This window comes from Camellia sinensis, unplaced genomic scaffold, assembly GCF_055761805.1.
Source record: "Camellia sinensis isolate YWXY unplaced genomic scaffold, ASM5576180v1 Unanchor3, whole genome shotgun sequence".
In the NCBI taxonomy this organism is placed as follows: Eukaryota; Viridiplantae; Streptophyta; class Magnoliopsida; order Ericales; family Theaceae; genus Camellia; species Camellia sinensis.
The window spans coordinates 5855485-5877269 of record NW_028129178.1 but is presented as its reverse complement, the minus strand read 5'-3'; the positions used below and the strand labels follow the sequence as shown (position 1 = coordinate 5877269).

Genomic DNA, 21785 nt, shown 5'->3' with positions numbered 1-21785 from the left:
AATTACAAAATTAAAATTTTACAAATTATCTCAAATATAACTTTTTTTTATCTCATAAAATAATCAAAATAAAATTTAAAAACTAATTAAAATAATCAAAATTTTAAAGAATACAATAATAACATTTAGTGTGTTTGGTTTCAGTTTTCTGAAAATTGAATTTTTTATTTTTTGTATTTTTTTAGTGAATATTTTTTTAAAATTTTAAGAATTTTTTTTTTTACTTTTTTAGATGTACATTACTTAGATGCATATTACTTAGATGTATCTAACCAGTAAAATATTTGTAAAAAAATACTTTTTAAAAATTAATAAATACACAAAAAAATATTTAAAAAATGTATTAAATTTTTATTTTTTTTTATATTTTTAGTATTTAGTAAAAAAAATTTAAAAATCATAAATATTATGTTTTTTAAATATATTTGTGTTAGATACGTTTAAAAATTAAAAAAAATATTTAAAATATTAAAAAATTGAATAAAAATAAAAAATAAAAAAATAGAATTTTTCGAAAAGTAAATTGTGAAAATTGAAAAAAAATTGAAAAAAAAAAAAAAAACTCTATCTTTTTTTTTTTTTTTTTTTTTGTAGCGTAGGTAGTACCACCAGTATCTCCCTCTCTCTCTCTCTCTCTCTCCAATTATTTTTGTTTCTCTAACAGCTGCTCCCCTCCCCTAAGCAAAGCTTTCTTTCTCATCTCCGCTTAACCATTCCTATCACACCTACACACCCCAACCCTTTAAAATGGTCCTCCCTCCAACACAACACCTCGAACCCTCCTCACTCTACTTCTGTAGATGAATGGCCAACCAACCCAAATGTTTCTTCATTTTCTCTCTCCAGTGGTTCAGTAGTAGGCTGATTTCTTGATGGATCTTGGTGCTGGTGGTATGCTAATGGTGGGTTTGGAAGATGGGTTTGTGGGTGGTGGTTCAGACCCATATACCTCTTTTTCTTCAGATGCTCCTCACACCAATAAGCAAAAGCTGTACGGATCATGGCTTCTCAATAAGCAAGAAAGGCCTGAAGAAGAAGATGACTGGAGAAGCAACTGCTTAAAAGTGGCCAAGACTACTACCAGTGAAGATGACTTCTCAACTTCCAAGGCAGCATTGCTGAGAAGTCCTTTGTTGAGATCTAATAGCTCTGATGGTCAGCAAATGCTCAGCTTCTCTTCACCCAACTCACAAGCCGTGCCATTGCCTTATTTTCAGTATCAACACCACTCATCAATTCCTACTACTACTTATGGTAGAGATACAGCAGGTAATAACATTGACAATTTTTTTAAGGCTTTTTAGCTATGTGGGGGTATTCAGAGAATATATATATATATATATATATATTTATATAAATGAGGGATTGAAAGTGATATATCTTAAAAGTTTCTAATTTTGGGGGAGTAAAAATGACTCTGGGGTAATGGGTATCTCTCATATTTGCTTGTTAAGCTGGGAAAAGGGTGATGGTATATGTGTGAGACGAAAATTAGATAGAATAAAGTTTCCAACACACTTGTGATTAATGAAACATTTGGGTTTTGATTCCCAGTACTGGTCGGATGGTCTTTTCATGTAAAATATAAAGATGTATTGGCTTTTGAGTCTTGTCAAAAAAAAAAAAAAATATATATATATATATAAACCCAAATTGTTGGTAATGTTTTCCATACAGTAGAAGCTGTTGAGTACAAATGAAGGGAAAAAAAAAAAAAAGCAAAAGATAGGAGGAATAATAGATTAGACCCATCTTGGTTTTGATTTCTTTTTCACTTTCTCTCACTTTTACTTTGTTTTCTTGTCATATGAGAGACAAGAAATCTATTATTGGTGTAGCCTCCTTAAATGTTGCAGACAAGTTTTAAATTTTTAGTTTCTTGCCATATCCCTTTCTATACTCAAATTTTTCCTCTACGCTTAAATATTCGACTCTGAAGCTACCAGTAAATAGTTTTGATAATTGTTCAAAGGCTTGATGATTTTTTTTTTTTTTTTATAAATATTTTTAATGTAACCTGTATGAAGCTACAGACAAAATCGTTGTTTCTCTTTTTATTTTTATTTTTATTTTTTATGTTGTGTTTGGATGAATTTGTGGAGTGAAGAAAAATGGAAAGTAAAAAGTCAAATTTTAATTTCTACTAATACACTTTTCCTTTCTTATCCCATTTCCATACTCTGATTTTGCGGTACACTTAACATAGTAGACTGAAGTTAGCAGTAAATGGTTCTAGTAATTGTTGAAAATTTGTTTGTAGAAGCTGCAGACAAAGTTGTTATTATTATTGTTATTATTATTATTATTTATTTAATTTTACTTCATACTTAACCTTTGCTTTTTTCCAATTTTTTTTCACATTCAATCCAGACACAACCTTAATGTTTCTCTCACATATTTTAAAGCCGAATCTTTTGGTTATTGAGTTACAGGGTATGGGTGTGGAGGCATGAATGGTGCAAATATGCATGGGGGATTAACAGTGGTGAGAGGCCCATTTACTCCATCACAATGGATGGAGTTAGAACAGCAGGCCCTCATCTACAAATACATTACTGCCAATGTCCCTGTTCCTTCTAATCTTCTCATTCCTATCAGAAAAACCCTTGATTCTGCTGGTTTCTCTGGCTTTTCAGGAGGACATATAGTACCCACTACTTGTAAGTTTGATCGCTTTGTCACTATCCAAATATTACCACTTAACTACATTTATTAATGGTTTATTTTTTGGCAAATAAATTGATGTATATCTGCACTGATCCTCTGTTTCAAATCCTTTTGTTCCCTTGTCATGTCTCACATTTCGAGATTTTCACATGATTTAATACTGGTTGTGACTATTTTGGTATAGTTGAATAGGGGATTTGGAGGGCCATCAATCACATAACAGGTTTTGTTAGGATATGTGATCGGTTTGTATGTTTCTAGACTTTTTCTTGACCGTGTATCTATGATGCAGAAACTGCCACACTTGATATAGGGACGGAATTAGGACAAGGCTATGGGGGGCTATAACCTCATGTTTTTGTGAAAAATATGATTTGTCATGGCATTTTAGAAATATATATCTCATTTTATACATAAAATGACCCCCAATATGAAAAATACAAATGTCATTCTTATCCCATCTTGCATTCTTTTTTTGTTTTACACCAAAAAAAACTTTTTCATTCTATTAGAAATTGCTTTTATGGTATTTGAAATTTTTTGTGTATAGATATAATTTATATATCATATTGTACATGTGTACTTATGTATATGATAAAAAATTTTATTTGTCTTTTAACCTTCGGGTAATGAAATCTTGGTCCGTCGCTGGATATTGGGTATAAGCGCTCTCTCTGTCTAATATTGTATACATGAAGATGGGGAATCAATTATCTATCAGTTTCAAGTTCCACTAATCATGTGTAGTTTAGTGTTTTTAGCTGCTATATACCCCATTTTTCAAAACAAAAAAATTCCCCATATATATGCTTCTAGTGGTTTCGATATGGGTTTGTTGACCAAGTACTGAGTTCATTATAGGTGATAATCTCCCATAAATCCAAAATTTGTGCATAAGACACTCACCCCAGCACTAGAGTTGGGCTTGGGGGTGTTTAGAACACAGGTGTTCAATGTCTTGTGTGTGTTTGTTAAATTGATTGTGTCCATATTTTGTTGTATGTTTGGTAGTTGGATGGGGTGCTTTCCGTCTGGGATTCTCCAACACCACTGATCCTGAGCCAGGAAGGTGTCGTCGGACTGATGGGAAGAAATGGCGGTGCTCGAGAGATGCAGTTGCAGATCAGAAGTATTGTGAGCGGCACATGAACAGGGGCCGCCATCGTTCAAGAAAGCCTGTGGAAGGCCAAACTGGCCATTCCGTCTCCGGACCCACCACCACCTCAAAGCTCATGCCGATGGCTTCCTCTACAACTGCATCGGTGGTGCCTGACAGCCTCTGCTGCCATCCTCAACTCAAGAATTTGCAGCCTGGTGCAGCTAATGGCAGGTGAGTAAAACGCTTCTTATCATGTTTTGGCATGTAATTGCCCAAGTCATGTCCAGCTGGTTAAAAATTGGTTTGAGATCAACTTGTTAGGTAAACAAATCAATTTGAAACAAATTTTGAAATCGGTTAATTTGTGAGTCTGGCTTGGACTTGCTTGATTTGTTTAAAACTTGTTTGGCATTAGCTCAAAAATAAATATATAAAGCTTGAAACATATTTTTTAAGCTAGTTAAGTTTTTAAACTATATTTGAACTGATTACTTAGCTAGATCCGCTTGTTTACAATCATAGTTGAATCGTGTGTGGTTTTACTCTCTTCATACATAGATTTTCCTTCATGACAAAATTTTACAAGATTTGCTGGTAGAGCTCACTCCTCAAAAGTCTTATTCATGAATTTGTTTTCAGTGTCCAATTATGTGTTTGGCATACACCTTTTGCAGCTTTATATTCCTTCTCAAGTACACCGTTGGTTTATGTTTGTAGAACTTCCAAATGACGATAAAATATGTATGTTAACATGGACTGATTGGTTGTTTCTTTTCCCCATTTCTATTATGATAACACAGGCTTTTTCTGAACAAAGAGAATGTGGGGGAGAGAAGTCAAGCTGCAACAGACCTATGCATGTTATCTCCTGCAATTGGCCTAAAAGAGAACCAATATTGCATTCCAAAGCAGCAGCAGAACCCATATGGTGAATCCTCCCGATCTGAATTTGGACTTGTTTGTTCCGACTCCTTGCTTAACCCTCTGCATAAAAACTCTTCCCACATCAGCTGCAGAAACTATGGTTCCTCCCAAGACCTCAATGATCGTGAAAACGGCTCACAACATTCAGTAGTTCGTCAATTCATGGACGACTGGCCTAAAAACCACACTGATCATCATCATCGCTCTGCCGTTTCATGGCCCAATGTCGATCTACAGGCAGACAGGACCCAACTATCAATTTCAATCCCTGTGGCTGCCTCCTCTGATCCCTCTAATGAAAAACTTGCTCTCTCACCACTGAGATTGTCCCGAGAGCTTGAGATGGGTTTGGGAGTGGGCAGTGTAGTGAGTGAACCAAACCAAAAGCAAGTGAATTGGATACCTATATCGTGGGAAAATTCACTGGGTGGACCTCTTGGAGAGGTATTGCATAGCACTAACAACAGCAGTGGAGGTGATTGTAAGAGCTCATCGGCTCTTAACCTTATGACCGGGGGCTGGGACACCAACCCTATCCCCCAGTTAGCATCGTCTCCTACAGGTGTCCTGCAGAAGATGACATTTCGGTCACTTTCTAACAGCAGTGCTGGGAGTAGTCCGAGAGCAGATAACCACAAAACCCATGAAGAGAATTCATCCTTGTTGCCAGCATCATAATCATTTGACCTCCAACTAGGAAGATGATAATGGAAGGAGGAAGAGTTTTTTTTTTTTTTTTTTTTTTTTTTTTTTAATGAAGCTTTAGAGAGAGTGAGAGAATTTGTTTAGTTCTGTAATGTGTTTAATTTATGGATAATGGATTTGCTTAGTGGTAAAACATGACTTTGTAAAACCCTTCAGTTGCTATTTTAGGTAATCAATTAATGTTGTATTGTTGTGGATGATGATGATGCCGACTCTCAAGGTTTTGTTTGGTTTTTTCATGTGCACATGTGATGTTGGTAGATTGTTTTTATAGGGAGTTGCTTCTAAGTAGGTTGGAGGCATGTTGGTCGTTGGGTGGTTGTTAAGATGTTAAATGTGGGTGTCTAGTTTCAAGGCACCCAACAGCCCTAATAACATGTGCAGTGATCCGTCCCCCAAGATCTTGGTCCCAGTCTAAAGGTCTTTTCACATAGCAAATTAATTGAAGGAGTTTGGATATAGGGTGGGATAGATGGACACATAATTTTGGGGTCTGGATCCCATGCTATTGTTATCCAACAATAAAATTAAGAGTTTCTTTCAAGTTGGCCATTCAATTTGTGAGAGCATTTGGGTTTTACAGACCTATTTTTTAATTGATTTAGGTGATTCAAATAGTTTATTTTTTAAGATTTATTGAGAGGAATATTTATGTAAAAAATCAAAATGATCAAACATCAATAGCTATATATTTGAATTAAATTTGTATTTCAAAAACTGAATAGCTATTCTTGAGATTATATTTGTCTTCCATTTTTTTAAAACAAATATTAGTCAAACATATAGTTACTAATGTCCAATTATCTTGATTTTTTACATGAATATTCTACTTAACGAGTCTTAAAAAGTGAACCAGTTTAGATCACCAAAATCGGTCCCAAAATGAGCGTATCAAGTCCAAACACTCTCTCAAATTGAGATGACAACTTGAAAATCCTAAAACTAAGCAGACATGCAAAATGAAGAATGAAACACAAATATTCCACAACACACCTTTTGTGAGATATCTTTGTTTTATTTTGTATTTTGTATCTATGCACCTACAGCACTGCTGGCTATCTAATATTGTTGATATATTTTGAACCACAAGTACTGTTATCTAATGTTGTAAAATAATTAAGATTAAACATATTCGATTTTGATGACATGAACATAAAAAATAAACAAAATAGAAGATTCCTACTATGAGTTGTGAGTACGTTCTTCTCTCTTTGAGAGAGGAAGAGAACATGAGGCGAAATGAAGAGAGCAGAAAGTTGCCCAACCTTATGGAAATCCAAGAGCCACTAGCTTTGGGTGCACCAAAATGGATATGGGTTGTGGAACAATGACCCGGCCATACCCAAAGACAAGCTTCACAAAGTTCCATGACCCATGGACGTAGACCTGGTTCGGTCCAGTCTGGGTGCCATTTGGGTTGCCCAACCATATGGAAATCCAAGAGCCACTAGCTCTGGGTGCACCAAAATGGATATGGGTTGTGGGCCAATGACCCGGCCCAAGCCCAAACACATGCTTAACAAAGTTCCACGACCCATGTAGATAAACGTGGTCCGGTCCAGTCTGGGCAACAATGGGGTGTGTGTGTGATAATTTTTAATAACAAATTTGGTCCATAGTCTTGGCACAATTCCATCCACCACTTATCCATAACTCACTTCCTTCAAAAAATTTAGATGCCCAAAGGGCCGAAACCCTTGCAAAACTTTAGGATATAAATACTCATCAATGTATTCAACTTTCGCCAATGTGGGATAAGTGAATTTTCACCTTCCCAAAACCTCTACCATTATGCCCACTTTATGAGACAATGTGTATTCAATTTTTAATGGTTTTATCCCATTTTTTGTGTGGTGTAACCCACTCAGACTTACCTCAATTGATAGTTGGATCCTACTTTAATTTCGTATTAAAGTGGCAGAAAAACTACAATTTTCCAACAACTAGAGTTACACAAAATACCTACAAAACTCGATTATCGAACCAATTTAACATCTATGGGTTGAGTTGAGATGGTTTTGGCTTTTCATTATATTGGTTCAATTTTTTATCTTAAAATCAGCCTGATAAAATTGAATTGAAACTCGATTTAGACATGACCCTATATAAAATATAAAATTTATATTTATATTCACGTCTTTATATAATTAGTCTAATTGGTTTGTTGAAAGGAAAAAAAAAATGGTCTTCATACAAAAGATTTTGTTAATCAAAATTTATTTTCGTCAAGATTCTTCTGACCCATCTGTGGAGGAGCTCTTTGTAGACGTCCCCGAACGTCCCGAGAGGAATCCTGTTTTGTTCATTTGGGCTTACTACAGTTCGGACTCAATGTCACGGTCCTGCATCTAATCTGGCAAAGTGCAATGCAAGACCGATGAATCATCAAAGAGTCCAAATCCAGCAAATCGTTTTGAAAAACTGATTTTTAAAAAGAAGTGCTAAACATGGACTGCTTTGCCAGATACAGAGTTGCCACCTAAATATTTTATTTTGGGGGAATTTAGGAAACCCTGGCTCGTGCCTAAGGCCACGTGTCCGTCATCATCAAAGTTGCCTCGGCTCGGGAACTTGGGTACGATTGGGGAAGGTCACTTCGCGAGCACCCCCGCTTGCCCAATCAAAGATCGGCCTCTACTAATCATGATGTCAAGTTTTTGAAAACACATGTGCTCTTATTCCGGTTTATTAGCCTAGAATTACTATGTGATGTGCACAGCAAAACAAGTATGGATTGGATTGCCTAAGTTGGAACAAAGCATCGCATATCTGTTTATTTCAAAAATGGATTGAAATTTGCTACTCGCAAGTAGGCTAAAACACGGGTTTCGACGAATTTATTCCAACTCAAGCAACCCAACCTTCACCCACAGGCATTCAGGCAGGTATATCACATAAGCACATAGTCTCATGGTAAGCATGCTATCATGGCAGTCACTCACACAGATGCAAGGATGCCAAAGCATAAATACTCACCGAGTACTCCAAGCCAAAACAGAAACTAGTTAGTAATCAATGCATGATCCTAGTTCATGTTAAGATGGCTAATGCAACACATGCAAAAATACAACTAGGATAAGCTCGGCTATTCTAAACATGGCATATGAAATGCAACAAATAACATGTATTCAACTTGAAATTGAAATACAATGCAGTTAGCATGATGCGCCGAGCCCGGTGCATGCAATACAGATGAATGATGCAAACATGTGAGCATAAGTATGCTAATTGAAACATGCCCTAAACTAACCATCAAAAGCTAGTAAATAAAAGGAAGAAAGACGTGGGGTTGGAAGACATACATCACACACATGCATACTTATTACAACATTGCCCTCCTCAGAGGATCCGAATAATACAAAACCAGATGAATAATGAACTACAGCTAATTATTACACGACACTAACTAATTAACAAATTTAACTACGCAAGCATGTAAACTAAATGAATGTGACTGCCTCAGCTCTGTTTTGGATGACAATGGATGCATGCATGCTCAAGTCACCTCATCGGGAAATCCATCGCGATGCTTCATCTTGCCTTTGTATGCAATTTATTTTAGAAACTTGCACGAAGCTCCAAGAGGCTGAAACTCCACTCTGGGAAGTTGTGGGAGGGCTGCCGACCAGCCAATGGCATGGGAGACCACTTGCCAACCACCCCTTTGTGGTGGAGACCAAAAAGGGTGGTCGGCCTGCCAGAAAACCTGGTCGGCTGACCACTTTCTGTCCCTGGATTCTGGTTTTCTGCAACACAAAGCAATAGGGAAGCATGGCAAGGTATTTTCAACAAATGTGTGCTCGACCACTCTCCCCGTCATAGCATAGGCTCTAGGAAGTGTGACCCTCGATCCTCGGACCACCAATCACGTATCTCGATGCATGATGGCCAAGGAGTCGGATTGCACGACTTAATGTGACATGAATGCACAAATGAACACAATAAGACCTAAACTCCATCATGGGTAATCCGGAGTGTCGGCGACCGAGAATCGAGGTACGTTTCGTCACTTGGAGTACGAAACGTCCCTCGTTTCCCATGTTTGGACTAAAACCTACTCCAAACACTATGCAACAACTAGAATGGCATGGCATGCAAACACAATGCAACAACTAGTATGCAATCCTAAACGAAATACAACTAAGATATGCAAACATGAAAGGAATGGCATGCAAAGGTGCAACTAGCATACGCAATACTATGAACTACGAATGACATACTCAATGCACATGAACTAAACAATGGCATACACAATGCACATGTGAAGACTAACAAACACAATGAGATGAACAAGGCATGCTCGATGCAATGATCAACTCATGCGACAACATGGACTATGTGGCATACACAATGTAAGATGGACTTAAACCAAAGTGAATGGGCCTCGGCCACACCCAAATCAATGGCCAAACATGATGAAATCAAAGCAACAAGACACATAAGCATGCACAATGTAAAGGCTCGAACCTAAGGCATCAAATGCCACTCTGCCAAAGCATGGCAAGGGATGAAATATAGTATACAATCATACATTTTTCAGCTCTGAAATGATATGCAAGATGGTCCCGAATCATGCAAATATGTCACACAATGCATGCTAGATGGCCCGAATACCGAAACTAGTGAAGTGCGTTACACTAGAGGTATACAAAGCAATGCACAAATGGAAAAACCAGCCCCAAACAAAACCCTAGGTAGGTCCAAGACAGTGGGAAAATGGCCTAAGATGATGGCTCAAAATGCATGGAAATGAAGCTCATGCAATGGTCCAAAAACGAGGCTAACTAGCACGACTCTCAAACTCATTTAAAGAGTGGAAAACATGGGAATATGGCATACATATAAGCTCTGAAATATGATGCACAATGGCCCCAAAACATGGAAACACCTCAACATAAGCATGCAATAGGCTCCAAAACTCAAAGCTAGGCAAGGGTATTGAACTACAACCATGCATAGCAAGCATTATTTGACCATGAGGCATAAAAAAAAAAAGCTAAGTCAATCCAAAACATGCACAAAATCAGTTTAAAGCATAGCCAAAAGGTGCTAGAATCAAGGACCAAAATAGCATGCAACACAAGCTAGTAAAGAGAATTTGCACTACAAGTATATGAGGCAATCAAGTGGCCACCAAACCAGCAAAATCCAGAGGTATGACATGCCAAATAAAGCCCAAAAACCCACTGAAATATGGTCCATGCATGCAAGAATGATAGGCTCCTTTGATAGGCTATAAAGAGGGTTGTTCTACACATGCAAGATGGACACCTAAAATGGAAAAATGGGCTCTGGATAGAGCCTATGTAGGTCCTAAAACCCACCAAAAAAGGCCTGAAACATGGCTTGGAAACATGAAAATAAGGGCTCCTTTGTTAGGCCAAAAGTGCTAGTAAACAAGACAAGGGGTGAGAGGGTCACCCCTCTCTGATTTTGGTTCTCAAAAACACATATTAACCACTGAAAATCTGCTAGATTTCAGTGGTCAAAAGGGCCAACAAAGCTCAACACAAAGGCCCTAATGCATGGCTTAAAGCAAGATGAAATGAAGCATGCAAGGGGGTGGATGACCCCCAACAGAAAAATGGTCTAAACAAATGTGTTAAGGACCTCAAAATAAGACTTTTTTGAGTTTATGACAAAGCCCAAATATGCTTGCAAACTAGGCTAAGAGATGGAACAAAACAATGCCAAAAAGAGGGAAATAGAGTGTTACCCTTGTAGCCAAAGGGACCAGCAGCTTCTAGACCAAAACAGCAAGCCTTCAACCTCTGAAAATGGGCTCCAAGATACTTAGGTTGATAGTGGAGGTGTTGCGCTAGGAGGTGGTATGCAAAAGGGGCAGGAACTATAGAGCTTTGAAGCTAAAATATAGAGACAAAGGGAGAGATATACTGTATGCCCAAAAACCAACTTCTCAACCCTTACAAAGGAAGAGGAGCTCTTCTTTTATAGAGGAACAAAGGTCCAAGCTTCCTCAAGAAGCTTGTGCAAAGGTCCAAGCTTCTTGAGGAAGCTAGAGCAAAAGGGGTCAAGCTTCTTGAGGAAGCTAGTGCCAAAGGGTCAAGCTTCTTCAAGAAGCTAAAAAAGGTTCAAGCTTCTCTTAGAAGCTTAGAGCAAAGGGCCAAGCTTCTTTAAGAAGCCAAAAAAAGGTTGCCAATCCTCCATACACGCGTATGGATGATGCAGTCTGTGCCTTCCAGCTGGCACACACTCACAAAGACAGAAAAGGGGCAAGTAGTCCGACCAGTTCAAAAGGTTCAAGTGAGAAAAAAGTGGTCGGTAGCCCTAATTGGTGGTCTCCCAAGTGAGTGCAAGCTAGTGGTGTGGTGGGAGACCAGCAATTGTGGCCCAAAAGTGAGGGAGACCAGCTACCTGATAAGAAAATTGGCCGGCGGGAAAAGTGGTTTCCAAGGAGAAAAGGTGGTCTCCCACCCTTGTACCACCTTCCAAACAATGAAAATAGGGTCCATGCCAAAAATGAACCAAGACGGATGCAAAACGAGGGTTCGGGGGCCAAAACGCGCAGCCGGGTGCCCCGAAAACTGACTGTTAAGCATCGAAAGTGGCGTGCGACCACGAAGGTGGTCTCCCGGGCCACAGTGTCCCTCTAGACAGAGGAAACAAGGTGTGTGCCAAAAACCGTGCCAAACGGAGAAAGTTAAGCTGTATCGAACCGAGGCGCACGGCCTACGGCTCTGAAAATCAGAAATTGGTCTCCAAACAGGAACATTGGCCTACGACCACGAAACATAGCCTAAGCCCACTGAGAGATGGTCTACGAGACTTCTCCCTTCATTTGGGAAGAGAAAACAGAACCTGGTTTGCAAACCAAGGCAAAGCACAAAAAGAGTCCCGATGTCCAAGGGTAAGGCTCTCAGCCGAAACTTCGAAACCTCAGAATGAGCACAACATGCACCATCACCGAGCTCTCAATCAATGACGTCTGAGTCTTAAGGTCGGTCAAAAATGGGGTGTCTACACTCTTTATGTCCCCTGAAGGTTCTTTGCATGGGGGTTTGGGGGCTCCAATGACTGATATCACTCAAGGCCAAACTCTACCTCATTCAGAACTTGGCGTGATCCATCTTCACCACTGCCACATCCAACTTCTAGCTCATTATCACATAATCTTCTCAGCAAAGGAATCTCTCTTTTGAAACAAGTTCTACTTGGACTGCATTATGCTACCTGTGACATTCACCTTTTTGTTATAGCCAAGGAGTCTACAGAAAGTTCGCATATGCCCTCTTGCTGGACGATGTCTGAACCCACTTCAACTATCCATCCTACCATGATAAATTATACCCAACCTTTTTCTTCCTCAGACCCTTGTCAAGAAGAAACTTCATTATTGTTGGGTCAAACCTTGTTTAATCCATCAAGTACCCACACTAGTCTTATTGAAGCTCAACCCCTTGTCATCATGGGCCCAAATGTTTCGGCCCAAAATACTGAGTCCCTTGGTCAAACACATAGCAACCAGTAGTACCCAGTTACTTTATCCAGTGTTTTTTCTAGTGATTTGTGTTTCCCATTGTATTGCCCCTAATTTTACAAAATGTATTGCTTCTGAGGGAGAAGAAGAGCCACATTCTTTGCCAATTGATGAACCAACTCTCCAACCTATCTTGGCTCCAATACCTCTTCAGTTTAGCTCAACAGCTCCATCATCATCAATGATCACTATGAATAAACGCTCCCCTAATTTAGAGCCAAAACTTTCCAGTGGTGGTAAGAGACCTAGACTCATTCCTTATTCTCAAATGGATTCTCCTCTATGTATTTTAGATCTTCGTGATTTTTCCTTTTGTTTTGATTCTGGTTCCTTGTCTTTCTCTTTGTCCCCTCAGCCCTTGTCTTGGTTCCCTTCCTCTTTTCTTATCCCTTTTGAATCCAACTAGGGTTTCGGTGGTTGTCCCATAACAACCCCACTTAGCCCAATGGAAATTGTAAGCTGGAACTGTAGGGGTTTGGGTCAGCCCTTGACAGTTCAAGCTACATTTAAACTGATCTGCTCTCATGCTGCTGATCTAATATTTCTTATGGAAACAAAATCTAATTTGATTTCTGTACAGCCTAAGTTTTCTAAATATAGATTTTTTAATTGTTTTGGAGTTGATCCCATTGGGCTTAGTGGAGGTCTTTGGGTAGGTTGGAAGTCTTATCCCAAACTTGCTTGTCTTGTGTCCTCTCCCAATTTTATTCTTGCTAAAATCTTAGATGAAATAGGTTTCTCTTGGCATATTGGTTTTGTGTATGGTCATCTGAATTTGGTAGATAGACCCCAAGTTTGGTCTTTTATCCCCTCTCATATCTAGAGTTTTTCCAGTCCTTTACTCTTGTCTGGGAACTTTAACCAAGTCCTCTTATATGAGGATAAATGGGGGGCTAATGCCTTTTGTGTTCCAGGAAGCTTCTTTTTCTTTTGGATAATTGTGGCCTTTTGGAACTTAAAAATTGTGGCTCTTGGTTTACTTGGACTAACAACAAAGATGGTGAGGCATGCACTTTTGAAAGGCTTGATAGGGCTTGGCGCAATCAAAGCTTGGTTAGCTTTATTTTCTAGAGCCTTTATGGTCAATCATGGTATTTTTCGGTCTAACCATGCTCCCATCTCAATTAATACGAGACCACCTTTTTATAGTTTCCCTAGACCTCTTTATTTTGAAGCTTGGTGGCTTCACCACTCTTTCTCCTTTGAAATCATCCAATTCATTTGGTCTCTACCTATTCATGGTCCTCCCCTATTTCGTGTCATTCAATACCTTAAAATCATAAATAATGTTCTCTCTAAATGGGGTAAAGATACGAATGTTTTACTCTCTTCTCAAATTGAATTGGTTCAATCTAAGCTTTCTTGTGTTCAAAATAATCTTTCTGCTTCCTTCCTTGCATTTGAAAAATCTCTTATAGCTAAGTTGGATTTTTTGTGGAATTGTGAAGAAACTTTTTGGGCTCAACAGGCTAAAGTCCATTGGTTAGCGTTGAGGGATAAAAACATGAAATTTTTTCATTCAATGATAAGAGTAAGGAGGTCTAAAAATCACATTTGGCATATAAAGTCTCCTTCTGGCTTTGTCATTCATGATGAAAAGGAAATCAAAAATACTTTCTTCGACTATTTCCAAGGTTTCTACTCTTCTAGTGAGGATCCCTCTAATCAACAGTTTTCTACTATAAATGTCCAAGCTTGAGAATTGAATTTCTATAAGAAGGGAGACCCCTCTCCCTTTCCAGAGGTTCTGAAAAGTTGATATACAAAACATATATCACTCTCTCTATATATATTTTACCTCTCTCTTCATATTTACCCTAGTTTTTGCTCAAAAGTGTATTTTCTTCATACTTTTGCACTAAAGCACCTACTAGAACACCATCCTTTTGTTGCTGAGGTACTTAGGAGCTGGTGTTACTGTTTTTGGACTGGTTTTGGTCAGAAAAGAGTGCTGGAGTTGTGTTCTTGAAGGTGTTCTTCAAGGGTGAGTCAACTAACCTTTAAACCCTTGTTTTGGTTTAAGCTTTTGGACCTATTTGCATGCTGATTTAAGCTTAAATTTCTACTGTAAAAAGTTCCAATTTTTCATGCTTGTAGTGTTTGTTTAAGGTCACTTTTGTGTTGGGGGTTGTCTACCCCCTTTTAGGCCTTGTTTGGTCTTGTTCTTGTGCCTTCCTTTTAAGCTATTGGGACCACCTTGTTTTGGCCTTCTCACCACTGAAATCCAAAGGATTTTCAATGATGGAAATGGTGTATTGAGATCCCAAATAGGAGAGGGTCATCCTCTCTTCTTATGTCTCATATGCTTGTATTAATGGCTCATAAAAGTAACATGTTTGTTAAGCTTGTTTTGGCTCCATCTTAGCATGTATTAGACCTTATTTTAGCATGATATACCTCTGTCTAAGGTTGGTTTGATAGCCTCTTGCATGCACCATGCACTTGTAGTGTAATCCTCTCTATTGCCTTAACATGCATCTTGTGTTTGGATCATCATTCTTGCATGTTTTGGCTTAACTCAAAGAAGCTTTCCCTCATGTTTTACCATGCTTGAGCTCTGTTGGATGTTGTTTTAGTCATGCATGCGTTGCTTTGTATAGCCATAGTGCATTCTAGCTTGTTAGCTTTGAGTGTCCAAGTCACTAGCATGCATTGCTTAGACCATTTTCATGATTTGGCATCATTTCATATGTGATTTCAGTCTATATAGTGTGGTCATGCACTCACATTTGTCACATTTTCCATGCATTGGGAGGTTTGTGTTTTAAGCCTTGAACATAAGCCATTATGCATGTCTTATTACTTAAGCTTTTGGGATGCCATCTCAGTGGGTTTTTGGGCTTATTTTGACATTCCATAACTCTGATTTTTATTGGTTAAGTCATGCCATGCATGGTCTTGGTAACTGCAGTGTAACCCTCTTTATTGGCCTTGCATGCATCATGCCTTATGCCCTTCATGTTGGCTTATTTTAGCTTTGGCCTATGCATGTTTTAGACTCATTTTGGCATGATCTAAGACTGTTTTGGTTATCCTTGGCCTCTTGGGGTTTGATTCATGTGGCTTTGGTACAAGTTCCTATGCTAGTTTCAAGCTTTGAGCTCTCTTGCATGCCATACATGTCTTGCTTGGTTGATTTGGCATCATTCCATACTTAATTTCAAAGCTTATAGTGTTGTTACACTTCCACTTTTGTCACCCTTTGAGTGCCTCTAAGGGTTGTGTTCTTATTGCCTAGCTTGTGGACCAATATGTGTGCATGCATGTTTTGCCTTTTGGTGCCTTAGTTTTGGTGTTTTGGCCACTGATTTGGGCATGATTGAGATCTGTCCATTTTAGTTTAAGTCCATTTTGCATGTTGTTGCATGCTTGTTGTATTGCATGTTGTTACATGCTTGGTACATTGCATGTTGTTGCATGCTAGTTGCATTACATAACATTGTTGCATACTTGTTGCATGCCATGTTGTTTACATGTTTAGATTGCATTGCATTGTTTGCATGCCATTAGCTTTGTTAAGTTGTGCATGCATTGCATTGTGTTTGGTTTGGGTGTTAAGCCAAGCACGAGGAACGAGAGACGTTTCATACTTGAAGTGATGAAACGTGCCTCAATTCTCGGTCGCTGACCCTCTTGATCATGCATGATAGAGGTTAAGGCATTTATGTGTTTTTGTGTATTTCATCCATATTGATTTGTGCAACTCGGCCTCTTTGGCCATCATGTATCAAAATGCGTAATTGATGGCTTGAGAGTCGAGCACTGCACTCTTTTGAGCTTCAAACATGATAAGGAGTGTGGTTGTACAAACATTTTCTTGCAAATGTATTGCCATGCCTCTGTTTGTACTCTGTTGCAGCAAAAGGAGGAGTTTGTAGGAAGAGATGACCGATTGGCTATCTAGTGTACCGATCGGCTACAAATATTTGGCCGATAGTCTCAAAATTGGTCGATGACCATTATCCACTGGCCGATGGCCACCCCTCTTGGCCGATGTCCTCTCAGAATGTCCATGAGGTAGGTTAGAAGCATTACAGAAGTTGGCATAATTTTCAGAGGTGCAGAATAGTGCAAACAAAGGCAACATGAGGCATGTCAATGGATTTCTGAGCGAAGTCGATCGAGCATGCATATGCCCCTCTTCTCGAGGCCGTTTTAACTGCTTTGTATAGTTAATTAACTTGTAATTAATTAGTTAATGTGTTAGCTAATTTAATTCATTGTTGTAAATTCTTAACTATCTTAGCTTAGCTAATATTCAATTTGATTATGTAATAATTAGTCTAATTAGATTATTAGATTAGTTAGAATAGCTTAGTGTAGCTAGCTTGTATTATTCATTCGGACCCTCCGTCGAGAGGCCGAATTTTGTAATAAGTGTGCATGAGTGTGTGAATGTCTTCCAACCCCACGTCTTTCTCCCTTTTACTTAACTGCTTACGATGGTTAGTTCTAGGTCATGTTTTGATTAGCATCCTTATGCTTTCATGTTTGCATTCATTCATCTGTTTTGCATGCACTAGGCTCAGCGCATCATACAAACCGTATTGTATTTCAATATATTTACTTGAATACGTGTTCAACAGCATGTTATTAAGTTGCATTTCATATGCCATCTTAGAATAGCCGAGCCTATTTTAGTTGCATTTTTGCATGTGTTGCATTAGGCATCTTCACATAGCTAGGATCATGCATTGATTACTAACTAGTTGTTGTTTTGGCTCAGAGTACACTGTAAGTGTTTATGCTTTAGCATCCCTGCATGTGTGTTATTGATTGCCATGACAGCATGCTTGCCATGAGGCTATTTACTTAAATGATATAACTACCTAAATGCCTGTGGGTGAAGGTTGGATTGCTTGAATTGGAACAATTGATTGAAATGCGAGTTTTTAAGCCCACTTGAGAGTGGCAAAATCATGTTTTTCTAAGCCCACTTGAGGGTGGCAAATCCACGTTTTAGCCTACTTGCGAGTAGCACCTTCAAACCATTTTCAAACAAACATGAGATGCTTTGTTCCAACTTAGGCGATCTAATCTATACTTGTATGTTGTGCGCATCACATAGTAAGCTAGCTAATAAACCGGAATAAGAATACATGTGTTTTCAAAAACAAAATACCATGCTTAGTAAAGGCCGATCTTTTTGATCGGTGGAGCGGGGGTGCTCATTACATGACCTTCCCCTCTCGTACCCAAGTTCCCAAGCCGAGGTAACTTTGGTAATGACGGACACGTGGACTTAGGCATGAGTTAGGGTTTCCTAAATTTCTCAAAACAAAAACATTTAGGTGGCGACTCTATATCTGGCAAAGCAGTCCATGTTTGACACTTCTTTATTAAAATCAGTTTTTCAAAACAATTTGGGGGATTTGGACTCTTTGGTGACTTATCGGTCTTGCATTGCACTTTGCGAGATTAGATTCAGAACTGTGACATTGAGTCCGAACTATAGTAGCTAATGAACAAAACGGATTTCGGGTCATTCGCGCGCGAAGCCGTGGACGTTCGGGCATGTGTATAGTGGTTGAATTTATTCTAAGTATTCATGAACGAATTTTTGTATGTTTAAATTGAAGGTGATGGATGGAAGGTATAATTTGAGAAGTGTTAAGCCTAATGGCATAGGAGAAGAAACAACTGCTAACACAGCGGTAGTGGCGACTACTACCGAGGCAACCAATACGGTGCAGGTTAATGTGAGAGAGATGATGGCTCAGTTACTTCAGGTTGTTTAGAACAATAATCAAGGCCAGCCGGGAGATCCCTTTGTGAAGAGAAACAAAGAATTTCGTTATTTGAGAGGTCAAAAATTCTCTGGAGATGGAGGACCCATTGTAGCTAATGCTTGGGTTGAAAAATGTGAGATGGTGTTTGGTCATATGCAGCTCACCGAGGTCCAAAAACAGGAGCTGCCGACACATCAGCTTGAGGGAGTAGCCCTATTTTGGTGGAACTCGTGGAAGTAGGGTCTAGATTTAACCACTTTGACTTGGGCAGATTTCAAGACTCGTTTTGACCGAAAGTTTGTTCCTGCTGCTATTCGGTCTCAGCTGAGTGATGAATTTTCAAAGCTGACTCAAGAAGGTAAAACAGTGATCGAGTATGTCACCAACTTTAATGAGTTGTCTCGATATGCCCCGTACTTGGTTGACACGCAAGATAAGAAAAATGTGAAGTTTATTAAGGGATTGAATCATTACCTGTCTAAGTCCGTTATTCCCTTTGATGTTGAACCGTTTGACAAAGTTCTTGACTTGGCACTAAAGTATGAGGAAAAAGAGAAGCAGTTTAAAGAAGGGAAGGCCAAGGTCGGAGAGACTTCTAGAGGGAGTCACTTCTAGCAGCTGGATGGGAACAGATACCGACCCTATGATCAAAGGCATAGGGGTCAGCAGTTTCAGAGGCCACAACAACAGGGTAGTTAGGAAAATTTCAGACCTCAGGGTAATTTCCAGCCTCAAGGTCCAGCCCCAAGGGAAATTTTTAGCCCCAAGGGCACTATTATCAGAGACAGGGTGGTCCGCGCCCACAGGGTTATCAAGGACAGTAGCACCAAGTGCCACAGTTGGGTTATCATCCTCCCGTACCTCAGTTAGAGGGGCCCCTACCTATCAGACCACCAGCACCTCAACCGAGCAATATGAAGTGTTTTGGGTGTCAGCAGTTAGGGCATGTAATCAAGGATTGCCCTCAGAGGCAGCAGGCGCGACAGGGTTAGGCAGCTCCAGCCAAGGCATTTGCAGTGATGCCAAGAACTGACAAAATGCAAGGTACTTTTAATCTTTTTCAAAAACTCATTGGAGTACTTTTTGATACTGATGCCTCTCATTCTTTTATATCTAGATAGTATGTAGAAAAAGAACATATTGTAACTACCTCCTTATGTAGACCTATTCGTGTTGAGACCCCTTTAGGAGGGGCAATTACTCTTTATGAGATGTGTAAAGATTTTGAGATTGAGTTTGTGGGTAGAGTCTTGCATGCAGACCTAATTGTGTTAGGGTTTGAGGGGTTTACAATTATTTTGGGTATGGATTGGCCGCGAAAATATTTTGTGACTCTAGATTGTGCTAGAAGGACTATAAATATAGATATTCCTGGTATGCCACGGCTTACCCACACTTCTAGCGATGGAGAAGAGTCGGTGATGACGAGTTTTTTGTGCTCGGTAGAAATCCCTAAGCAGGATATTAGTGAGGTAGATGTGGTGCGTGAGTTTGAGGATGTATTTCAGGAGATACCTGGACCTCCACCTCGACGGATAGTAGAATTTCGCATTGACCTAGTGCCGGGAACTGCACCAATTTCTAAGGCGACATACAGAATGGTGCCTAAAGAACTTGTGGAGATGAAGAAGTAACTGGAAGAGATGCTTCAGAAAGGCTTCATACGTTCAAGTAACTCCCCGTGGAGAGCACCTACGATCTTTGTCTCCAAGAAAGATAGCACTCTCCGTATGTACATAGATTATAGAGAGCTGAGCAAGGTGACTATAAAAAACAAGTATCCGTGTAATAACCCCGACCTGTAATTAGCTATTAATCAGTAATTAAGGATGCTAATTAAGTGAATAAAATAGATTATGAGTTTATTATATAATTCTTCATGATTTGGCTTTCTATCTGTTATTCATAGAATTATCTATTATGGTTTCTACTTAGAATCTGAAGTTGTTAGCCTAAACACTTTTAGAAACCGAACTTGAGTTCATTGACTTACTAGAATACTTGGAACTAATTTTGATTAATTGAATTGTGGGCTAACCTTGACTGATTAAGGTTACTTGTGTCTAACTAAGATAATGCATGATTTATCCCTAATCTACTCCTATTCGTGATCCTAGATGTGATTAAGTGGGTAGTGTGTTGAGGCATTTTGTGAAGCGAAGTGTAGAGGATTGAAACCCTTAAGTGAGTGTCTACAGAGGATCTGTGTGGGGGTATTGAGAAGTTTGAGTTGGGCATTTGGTGATATTGAATGTAGGGAATTGTAACTCTTGAGGATGTGTTGGGTTGATGCATGTGTATGCATGTGTAATGTATTCAAAGTGTGAGAGTGTGTGTTGTGGTTGTTTAGCTGAGAGTGAGAGTGTTTGTAGCATTCTTTTCTACATTTCCTTATTGAGAGAATTCAGCTAGAGATAGAGAGGATTTGGCTTTAGAGTGAGAAAGCTCAAAAGTTTGAAGATTAGAAGAGGAATAGGAAGATTCACCTCTCATGTTTTGGGAACAAGCTCTAGGTAAGGATTCTATGTCTGAATTTTGTAGCTAATCCTCCATGCATCACGATTTCCTGAGTCTTGAGCTACTTTCTTGAGAGTGCAAGAAAATGGGTCTTTGAGCACATAAATAGCTTTCATGAGTATCCATGGTAGAATCATCTTTGATTTGATCATTTTGGGTTTGAGTTTTAAAAGTCCTTGCATGTATGTGAACTTTAATCATGTCCATGGTTTTAGAATTCATGGGGTTGTTGGTCACCATTTGCATGTTTTGAAAAAAGCAAGAAAATGATTTGAAAATCTTTCATGCATGAGCTTTTGAATTCAAATTTGCTAAATCCATGAGTTTTGAGCTAAACATTTGAAAATGATCATGTATTTGTGTTTTAGGAAGCTTTCCAAGTGTTTGAACAAGCCACATACGAATTTGCCATTGAAATAGTATTCCGAAGCTCAAACTCTGTTTTTGGAAAAACCCAGGATTTTACAATCCGCTCGAGCGAGGAAACCTGCGCTCGAGCGGAGAATGCGAGCTCTTAGTATTTTTTTTTCAGACATGAGCTCTCCGCTTGAGTGACCACTTTGACGCTCGAGCGAACCCTTTGCTTGTTGTTGATCCGCTCGATCGTGGGAGTTATAGCTTGAGCGTGGATTGTGACCAACCAATA

At 39.0% G+C, this 21785-nt stretch overlaps 1 protein-coding gene across 1 annotated transcript; it reads left to right on the top strand.

The window, feature by feature from the left end:
* The first annotated feature begins 727 nt into the window (after nucleotides 1-727).
* On the top strand, nucleotides 728-5592 carry LOC114318110 (growth-regulating factor 1). Its single transcript, XM_082912381.1, has 4 exons — nucleotides 728-1269; nucleotides 2433-2660; nucleotides 3679-3997; nucleotides 4567-5592. Exons 1-4 carry the CDS (start codon nucleotides 873-875, stop codon nucleotides 5366-5368), a joined length of 1746 nt encoding a protein of 581 aa, XP_082768507.1. The 5' UTR covers nucleotides 728-872; the 3' UTR covers nucleotides 5369-5592.
* Nucleotides 5593-21785: the final 16193 nt, after the last annotated feature.